Source organism: Rhincodon typus, unplaced genomic scaffold (genome assembly GCF_021869965.1).
Source record: "Rhincodon typus isolate 14 unplaced genomic scaffold, sRhiTyp1.1 hic_rhity00000780, whole genome shotgun sequence".
Lineage (NCBI taxonomy): Eukaryota > Metazoa > Chordata > Chondrichthyes > Orectolobiformes > Rhincodontidae > Rhincodon > Rhincodon typus.
This window is the reverse complement of record NW_025966418.1, coordinates 32456-43320: the sequence shown is the minus strand read 5'-3', so window position 1 is coordinate 43320 and position 10865 is coordinate 32456. Positions and strand designations below refer to the sequence as shown.

The 10865-nt window shown below is 37.6% G+C and overlaps 1 protein-coding gene across 1 annotated transcript in view; it reads right to left on the bottom strand.

Moving 5' to 3' along the window:
* Positions 1-2928: 2928 nt before the first annotated feature.
* LOC109913513 (transmembrane protein 135-like) overlaps positions 2929-10865 on the bottom strand; it is a gene marked incomplete at its 5' end in the record, with an annotated part of 39726 nt that continues 31789 nt past the window's right edge. Inside the window, 2 exons of the mRNA XM_048592194.1 lie at positions 2929-3000; positions 7019-7117. Of these exons, the coding sequence (XP_048448151.1) occupies positions 2929-3000; positions 7019-7117 (171 nt within the window). The remainder of the gene's footprint in view (positions 3001-7018; positions 7118-10865) is intronic.

Sequence of the window (10865 nt, the reverse complement as noted above, 5' to 3'; positions counted from 1 at the left end):
CTCAGAATGTTGTGTGTTTCAATAAGATCATCCCTCATTCTTCTAAACTGTCATGAATAAAGGCCTAATTTGTTTAGCCATTCTTGATTAGCCAAAGCCTTCATCCTAGGAATTAGCCTTGTGAATTCCATTTGAACTGTCTCCCATGCCAATTTCTTAAATACAGGGTCCAAAACTGCAAATGGTACTCCAGGTGCAGACTCACCAACACCCTGTACAGCTGTAACAAGACTTTTCTATTTTTAAACTTGAACCCCCTAGTAATAAAGGCCAAACTTCTATTTGTCTTAATTATGTGCTGTACCTGTATGCTAGCTTTTTGTATTTCATGCACAACACCAACTAGATACCTCTGTGCTGCATTTTTTGGTGTCTCTCTCCATTTATTAATAGCCTGCCTTTTGATTCCTCCAACCAAAGTGCATGATCTCATACTTTCTTACACTAAGCTTTATCTGCCAAGGTTTTGCCCATTTACTCAACCTACCTATATCATTTTTCAGATTCCCTATGTCCACATCAGAACATGCCCCCTCACCTATTTTTTTGTGTCATCTGCAAATTTGGATATAGTCCACTATATCACTTCTAGAAATCACCTTCTGTGTGGCACCTTATCAAATCCATCTGGAAATCCGAATACACTACGTCTATCAATTCCCCTTTGTCAACTCTGCTTGTTACAGGTATAAATGGAAAATGTGTTAAACATGATTTCACTTCCATGTAATCATGTTGACCCTTCTTGATCGAGTTAAATGTTTCTAAATGTCCCATTTCTTCCTTCATAATGGACTCTAGCATTTTGCCAACAACATACCAAATATATTTTCATACACACATATAGAAACTTGGGCTTTATAAACAGGAGCACAGAATGCAGAAGCAAGGAAATTATGATCTCTCTAAGACACTGGTTTAGCCTCAACTAGTATACTTTTTACAGTTCTGGGCATCAGATTTTAGGAAATATGCAATGGGCTAGGACAGCTTGCTTCATAATATTCATGTTCATAATATTAGAATAGCTTTAAGGACAAACAAATTCAGTTCCATGGATACATGGGAAAAGCTGGAGTTGTTTTCCTTACAGCAGGCTGAGAAATTTCATAGTGGCATTCAAAATTATGAGAGATCCAGATGGAGTAGAAAGGGAGAAACTGTTCCAAAAAGGGTTGAGTACTAAAAATGATCTGAGGAAAACTTTCTTATGCAGTGATTGGCCATGATCTGGAAAGGATTGATTGAAATGATGGTGAAAGCAGATTCAATCAATGCTTTGAAAAGGGAACGCAATAAGCATATGAAGCAAAGAAAAACTGAAGGATTACAAGGAAAGGGCAAGGGAAATGAGACTAGCTGGATTATAGTTGTGGAGGGACAGTACAGACTCAGCAGATCAAATTTCCTCCCTTCTACGTTATAACTATTTTACGAAATCAGGAGAATAACAATTTGCTAGAGCTGATACATTCAAGGGAATTAAGCTCAAATTCTTCAAAACATCAGGCAGTATGTCAAAACACATCAAAGGCAGACATTCTCAGCTGGCTTTTCTACTAGTATTCCAAAGTTGTATAAGTGAAAACATAAACCTAGACCGCCCTTAATGTCAGGCAAATCTACCATTACTGATGCTGTACCTTTGAAGACTTTGGGTATCGGAAGCTTAAAGAGGAAACACAAAACTAAATTTAGAAAAAAAAATTTTTGTAAATTATACTATTTTAATTTTGTAAAACCAATGCTCTATCAGAAATATTGACACTTTCAGAGAACAAATTAACAGGGGTCAGACTATATCAAATGTCTTTAAAATAGAAATCTATAAGATTCATTTTTTTAAAAACACAGAATGCAAGGCTAGGTTTTCATTACCAAGACAGTCTCTGGGTGAAGCTAGCTCTGATAACATACCACGTTGTTGTTGGGTCTCAAACGTCTTACCCCACTGTTTGAACAAACCAAGTGTAAAGACAACCTACAATGTGTTCCAGTAATTTGTTTTCGAAAGTGCAGAACTCTTTCCACAGTCTTTGTTTTAAAGCAGTCCCTTTCCCATTTTGATCCATAACACCAAATAAAGAAAAATAAAGAGGTCTCCTGTACACATGAAGTATAAACTCCCTATTTTTGTATTCAAGTTTTGTATTTGTAATAGATAACATTGTATTGGCTTTCCTAATTACTTTTTCCATTACTTGGATGCTAACTTTGTAATTCATGCATCCATATCCCTCAGCATCTTAGACTCTGCAACCTCTTGCCATTTAGATAATATGTTTCTTTTTAATCCTTCCTGCCAAAATGGATTATTTCACATTTTCCCACATTGTACTCCACTTGCCAGATTTCTGCCCACTCCATTAACCTATCCAGACCCTCTGCAGTATTTTTATGTCACCTTCACAACTTATTGTCTGATTTACCTTTGTCTCATCAGTAAATCTGAAAATTATATATACTGTCCCTTCATTCAAGTTTTTCTATAAAATTGTGGACAGATGTGTGCTGCATTGTACCAACTTGATTGCTATGGTTATAAATCCCAACTCAAAAGACCATTTATGTTCATCTTTGTCAATCTCAGGCAATTTTCTACTCCTGCTACCCTTTACACCATAAGATTTTGTTTCCCACAACAGTTTTTGATGTGGCATGTTATTAACTATCTGACCCCCAAACTGCAGGATAAGGCCCTGGGAACAACCAAAATTGGATCAGTTTGAACTCAGCAAGCAAAAAGTTTAAATGGTATTGCTAAGTTTGGGCTTCCTACCTGTGAATTATGACCATAAACAATTGGTACTGTCATAAATGGAGACTGAGACCTCCATATCCAGTTTAGAATGCCATTTTTAAAGGTCCTCGGAGTCTGCCTGACTCCACAAATATCCAGCCCCAACTGACTGAAATTAACTGAAGCTCTTACCTTCCCTGTGTAAGTCTCAGTAGAAACTTCCAGTAGGAAGGTCGTAAGTTCTGTACTTCCATCACAGCCTAAAAGTGAAGAGGAAAGTTGATCACAATTTTTCAAACACATAATGAAATGTGATTGCACCGAATACGTAAGAGTAATGTATAACATTTTATGTTAATATAAATTCACAGAAAAGGATTTCAAACCTGTATTTTTCTGAGCGTTCTGTTTAAAGTTAACTATTTACTGACTCCCATTCTGTAGCATAAAGGATCAAATAGATCAAATGATCAAAAGCTTTGTATACTGCTTACATCCTACCTCTTTGACAAAGTCCCTGTTTTATGTTGCCCAATTAGAGTCAATCTGCTTTAACATTACATAATGAGACCAATATCTGTGTTTAGCATCAGAAGTTATACTTTAACATCATTTAGCATCTATTCAATTTAGGTTACAAAAGCCAATCAGTAGCTAGGGAACACAGTTTTGAATGGGGAGTGAAAACAACGGCTTCAGTCTTTCCAATATTCAATTAGAGGCAATTCAATTAAATAAATGTAAGTATACAATCTGCATTTTGGGACAAAGTGATAGTAACAAAGTAACCTTGCTGGCATCAGATCTTTGGCCCATCTAGCTTACCCACATAAATGTTCTACTGAGTTGCATCTTGTAATTCCACACTAATTGCTCATTAGCCTGTTACTGTCAGGAGTTGATCAATCTTCATTTGCCATCGTTTTCTGATAACCACTATGCTGGTAATTTCTGGGACTAAAAAAGTTGTGTCTCTATACTTAAAATCCTACACTTTGTCTTTGAATTTGACATTACTCCAAAATCTGCACACCCTTATAAATATTAAGGACTTGCACAAAGTTGACATTGCTCTGGTTCTGTGTGGATTGTCAACTTTTCAAGGCCCTAGAAATCAGTAGCTTTCCAGAGTCCTACATACATGGGATAATGTATAGCTAATATTAATATTGAGTTTTAAAAACTGGAGCAATATTCACCAAAGTAAATAAGGCAATATTGAATAAGGAAACATGAGAATAATAGTGGCTCAGTTACTGCTCTCTTACAATTAAAGCTTCTTAGATAAAGAGAAAAGGGAAGCAGTTAAAGGGAGAGGAATATCTCACCTCTATCTTTCTGATGAGGTTGGAGGGAGGTAGAGAAAATGGTTTAACGAGACAATTGATAGGGGAAAATCAAAGCTGGGAGCTAGCTTTGCTTTATAAAATTCAGTGTAGTGGGTTACCTTGACGTACATCACTTAAACATGGTGCTGGCCGACCAAACCAGCTGCACACCAAATACACCAAGTCTTTGGTACCTTGGACTTGAAGGATGCAGGTAGTTTGACAGTAGCAATCATTTGCTAATGATTGTCCAACTTGGAAATTCCAGTCACCGGTCATGGGCCCTGCCCGTCCTTACATGGCTGATGAGCCTGATCCTAGCGCTGCATTTCTGAAAACATTTTTATGCACTATGGGCAAGTGGGATGGGAGAAAATAAGTGTTTTCATGGGGGCAAGATTATCAATGGTAGAAGTGAGGGCATGTTTGGCGCTAAACTACAGCTGCAGATGTGAATGATGAATGACTGACCACAGGATAGGCAGTTGGGAATTTGAAAGTGCAGTTCAAAGTCCTAGAGAATTAACGTAATCATGGTGTCTATTAGAGCTTGTTATATGCTTCATCAATTTTGATGATAATGTTAAGTGAAAGAAGGCAGATCAACTAAAACCACAAATGCTTTCCTGCTTAAATGTACATCAAAATAGTCCGTCAGTTTTGTATATGGTACTGAATCACCAATTAATGTCAGAGAGTCATAGAGATACATAGCATGGAAACAGTCCCTTCAGTCTTAACTCATCCATGCCGACCAGATATCCTATATAAATCTAGTCCCATTTGCCGGCATTTGGTCCATATTCCTCTAAGCCCTTCCTAGTCATACATCCAACCTTTGCCCTTCCTATTCATACATCCAGCCTTATGCCTTTTAAATGTTGTATTGTACTGGCCTCCACCACTTCCTCTGGCAGCTTATTCCACACATGCACCACCCTCTGCGTGTAAAAGATCTCCCCTAGATCCCTTTAAAACTTCCTCCTCTCACCCTAAACCTATGCCCTCTGGTTTATAACTCCCCCACCCTGGGGAAAAGACCTTATCTATTTACCCTATCCATGCCCCTCATGATTTTCTAAACCTGCATAAGGTCACTCATCAGCCTCTGGCCCTCCAGGGAAATAGCCCCAGCCTATTCAGCCTCTCCCTATAGCTCAAACCCTCTAACCCTGGTAACATCCTTGTAAACCTTTTCTGAATCTTTTCTAGTTTCACAACATCCTTTCTATAGGAGGGAGATCAGAACTGCACACAGTATTCCAAAAGTGGCCTAACCAATGTCCTATACATCCGCAACATGACCACCCAACTCCTATACTCAATGCACTGACCAATAAACGCAAGCATAACAATAACCAATTCTTCTGAGCTTTTCTGAGTTTATGCCTTCTACTACCTCTGCCATCACAACCATAACTCTTTTAGCATGCCTCTTGCCATAAGACAACATTGTGCAAATACACTGGATGAGAAATAAGGTCAACCCAGAAAAGGACCATACTAGAAATACTGCTGTACATATGTAAAACTCTTTTTGTACAGTAATTTGAAACATGGTGTCCTGTTCTTCTGTATGTCTTCATGATAAAGCTTGGAATTTATAAATTTCCTAATCTGTTGAAGCAGTTACTAGGTTATGTACTGCAGAACCAATTTCAAGTTATGAACTGATCTTTTCCACTATATTATTCCACTGTCTTGTCTACCCCAACGTGGATTGGGGCTGGTATCTGGATTGCTGGTAATGGGTGCTTAACTTGGAGTTATAATTTTGGTTAAACTAGTAAGGGCATTTTGGTTTAAACCCACTCCTTGAAAGCAAATCCTGTAGCCATAACACGTCCTACGTGGACTAAATTAGCTATTTGCTGTTTCCATTCAATTTCTGACAAGAAATGATTAATGCCCATTATTTGCTTGTTGCATGCCTGCCAATGGCACAGGTTTTCACACCTGCCTGATTCTTCCATACTTGATCCCAAATTCTGACCAGTGTGTCATCCTCCATTTCTCAACTGTGCACCCCTATAGTCACTACCTCTAAATAATTGAGATAACAAGGTGTGGAGCTGGATGAACACTGCAGGCCAAGCAGCATCAGAGGAGCAGGAAAGCTGATGTTTTGGGCCTAGACCCTTCTGAAGAAACGTCAGCTTTCCTGCTCCTCTGATGCTGCTTGGCCTGCTGTGTTCATCCACCTCCACACCTTGTTATCTCAGATTCTCCAGCATCTGCAGCTCCTACTACCTCTAAATAATTACCTATTTATTTCCAATCAATACCATTTTCAGTCTACCCAAGTCTACTGGGTTTATTTCATGCAAGATCATTATAGCCAGCAGACCTCAGTCCTGGCTAGATTTCAAACTGAGTGTCATAGGTAAAGAATAGATTTGTAATCAAATTTCTTTCGTATAATCATAGAATCCCAAGTGTTGGAAGCAGGCTATTTGGCCTAATGATTTCACACCAACCCTCCGAACAGCCTCCCACCCCCCTAATCTATCCCTGTAACCCTGCATTTCCTGTGGCTAATCCACCTAGTCTGCACATCCCTGAGCACTACAGGAAATTCAGCATGGCCAATCTACCTAACTTGCACATCTTTGGACTGTGGGGAGAAACTGCAGCACTCAGAGGAAATCCACAGACACAAGGAGAATGTATAAACTCCACACATAGATAGTAGACAGAAATTCTTACTATTAATTTCAGTTGAATTGATCATTAACAATTAACTTAAGTGGACACATGTACAAACAGCAGATTTTCAAAGCCTTATTTGAAATATTGTTTAAATCTTTGATTTATACCAAATAGAGAAACATTTTATATGATACAGTAATCAGAGACTCTAATTAATGCAAAATTCTCCTGATTTGAAATTCTGAGAGATGAGCTTCTTACGAATAATGTGTTAAAATCTGTCCCATCATTTGGTACTTACAGCTTGAAAGCATATGGCTGTGGAAATCGCATAGATGACGGTGTCTGCATGCGCAACATACGGACATTTTCCTGCATCAATGCCCTTGAAATACATTGTCTGCCAGTTAAAAAAATAAATTTCAACTATTTATGAAAGTAATTTGACCTTCATAATTCTAATTTTAACACTGTAAAATGCAGTATCCAATATCCTATGCTACGTTGTATACTTGAACTCACCACAAAACACTGCTGGAATCCTCTCATGAACAGTTCAAATGATCAATAAGGTCAAAAGCCTTTCAGAAAAACAATTAGTGTCACGACTAAAACAATGAATAAAAATAAGTGCAGCCTTATGTAAGGTAATAAAGCATCCAACAGCAAGAAACCTTACTAGTAAGAAAACCACTTAAAATTCATATTACTCCCATTCTCTTCAGTGTCAATTGGCTTCAATACACAAGAGCTAGGAAAGAGAAATTGATCTTCTAGACTGTTATCTCATGAGCCCTGCTTGAAGTGCATGCATGGGCACTGAGGTAGAACAGTATAATGCTCAGCTATGATGCCTTATAGTGGTAATTTGCTGACTCACACACTGCCAACTCTCACAAATGAATAATGTTAATACGGATAAGATACTGAAGAAGGCAGAGGACTCACATGACTATCGCCTAGCATTGTACATTAATAGCAGCAATTACCAAAATATGGACACCAACTAAAAAAGCAGCAATGGATCATACAAAAAAAAGCAGGATTACTAAAGGAACTCAGGTCTGGCAGCAAATGGGGAGAGAAAATAACGTTACCATTTCAAATCATGTGACCCTTCTTCAGAATGGGCCATGACTGAACCAGGGGAAAAATGAGTGGATCTACAGACATATTTGAGATGTAGAAATTTTACTTTGAATAGCATAGTTTGATTTAATGTGACTTTGCTCAGGAGCCATTTACAGCTCTAACTTCGATATATTTAATGTAAATTCATCTTTACATATTTTATTTTCCATGTGCTGGTGGACCTGATCTAAAAAATAGTCTGTTTCTAATTTGTAAAATTAGTATTTTAGTTTATTTCCCAATATTTCCTATGATAAAATACGGTTAGAAAAACAGAATAGAAACTGTAGAAATTTAAGTTTTTTAAAAACAATGTCCTACACAAAACTATGGTGGTTTATAAAGCTACGTAAAACTATTGGAAAAGAAAGCTTAAAATGACAGATTAAATTTATTGTTATTCATTTGTAAGAAGCATTTTGCTTTACACAGACCAACTTTTAGTAGAATCATGAAAGGATATTAAATAAATTTGAAGAGGAAAGCTTTTACACTGACCTAAGTCAGATTAAGACCTAAACTAAATTTTCCTGGAGCTATTTAGAAAAAAAAACAGCATGAGGAAATTCACTACAAATGGTAATATTTAAATATGTCTGATAAATAGAATGCAAGTCAGCAATGCCTTAAAAAAACCAAATAATTTTCATACAAAGGGCCATTAAATATAAAAGTGAAGTGACATCGAATTTAAAAATACAAATTAAATAGAACAGTTAGGCATTCTATTAAAAATATTAAATTCTATAGAAGTTTTGACTTAATGATCAGCCCAAAGTGCACAGAGATCTAATGAGACAAAATAACTACTGAGCCAAAGGGTACATTCGGTAAGAGTAACAACAAACAGATTCAAAGATATGGATTTTACCACAGGCCTTAAACGAGGAGAGACAGATGGAAATATAGACGAGATTACAGAGACATTTCCTAAGCAGTGACCAAAACAGCTGAAGGCATCACTGCAATGATTTGGGCAAAGCGAATGCACAAAAAGCCCAAATCAGAGAACCACTGAGTTTTGTAAGGTTATAGGGCTGCAAAAAGTTTACCTTTCACGAAGGCAATGATGGGATTTAACACAAGGGTGAAAATTTTAAATTGGAGATGTGGTGGACAAAAGGCACAAATGCACATAACTGGAGCAGGAATGGAGGAGGGTGATGCTCCTGGTGAACAACAAAGAGTGCTTTGTGATGGACAGGATATTGAGCTTGAAGTTCAGCTCAAGGTTAAATTATGAACAATTTGATTCAATCGTGCAGATGGGATTTGAATTGGTACTAAGTGTTTGGAATTCGTGGTGAAGCTGTAGAGGCTGTAGGAATTTTTTTTTAAAAAACACAGGGGGTGGTGGGTGTGTGGATTTCGCTGCCTGAAATTATGGTGGAGGCAGAGATTCTAAACTCTCTTAAAAAGTACCTGGATCTGCACCTCAAGTGCTATAAGCCACAGGGCTATGGGTCATGTGCAGGAAGATGAGATTAAAAATGGTTTCTGGGTGTCTTTGGGGCGGCATGGACAAGATGGGGCAAATGACTCCCTTCTTTGCTGTATCATTTTTATGGTTCTAAGATGGCTTCGGTCTTCCCAATGTTTAAACAAAGGAAATTAGTGGCTTGCAAACAAACAGTCTGGAAATCAAGATTCAGTGGATGAATCAAGTAAAATGGTGGACAGATGGAGCTGAATTCAGTCAGCATCATGCTGGAGTCACGAACAGATTTTTCAGGAATCCCTAGAAATAATTAAGTGAAGGAAAATAAAACTCTTCACATCCACAATCGCATTGTGTGTAATTGATTGGCCTCAGCAGTAACTTAGCCCATTGTAGCAACAACATCTCTTTTTGCCCAGAAGTTGAAAGGAAAAACAAGTCACTGCAATGGTTATGGTTGCCAATGTTAGCATCTTCTGGGTGCCCTCGGATCTCAAAGGGAGGACCAAGTAGAAATAACATTATTTTAAATTTAGTATTGTGGAATGGGGCAGGATTAATGAATAATTCAATAGCAAAAGGTCTGCTTTGAAAATTGAAAATGAAACTGAATTCCAAATAAAGCCATTTGTCTCAATTAAGAAGCTTAGCCTGAAACAAAGCAAATTATGTAGGTATAAAGACAGACCTCGTTAAGGTTGACTGAGTAAATAGACTGAAGGTATGATGTAAATAAATAGTCCAAAACGTTTAAAGAAACAATTCAAAATGGTCAATTAACCCAAATTCCATTAAAAACCAAAAGGTCAGCAAGAGGGAGCTGTGGTTTACTAAGGAAATTAAGAATAGTTTTTGGTGAAAAGAGGAATTTTATAATGTTGCAAAGAATGGAAGCAAAGCAGAGAACGAGGAGGTTTTTAGAAACCAGCAAAGAACGAGCAAAATGACGATTTAAAAAAAAAGCAACAACTGAAAAGAAGAAATGGCAGGAGCATGAAACAGATTTTTAAAAATAGAATCCCTATAGTGTGGGGGCAGGCCATTCAGCTCACCAGTGCACACCGATCCTCTGAAGAGAGTGGTTTTGCAAAAGAGAAACTGCATTTGACAATTGTATTAGCATTTTTGAGGATGTAATTAGTATGGTTAATAAAGGGGATCCTGTAGATGCAATGTACTTGAATTGCCAAAAATTCATTGATAAAATGCTACACAAAAAAACTAATACACAAGATAAGGGCTCATGGGGTCAGATAATATATTAACATTGACTCAGGATTGGACAGGAAGCACCAAGTAGATTTAAGTAGGATATTGCTGGACTGTTAATCCAGAGACCCAGATAATGTTCTGGCGACCCAGATTTGAATACCGCCATGGCAGATTTTGGAATTTGAATTTAATAAAATATCTGGAATTAAGAGTCTAATGATAACCATGAATCCATTGCTGATGGTCGGGAAAATCCCATCTGGTTCACTCAGAGATAGTAAGAACTGCCGATGCTGGAGTCTGAGATAACACAGTGTGGAGCTGGGGGAACACAGTGTGGAGCTGGGGGAACACAGTGTGGAGCTGG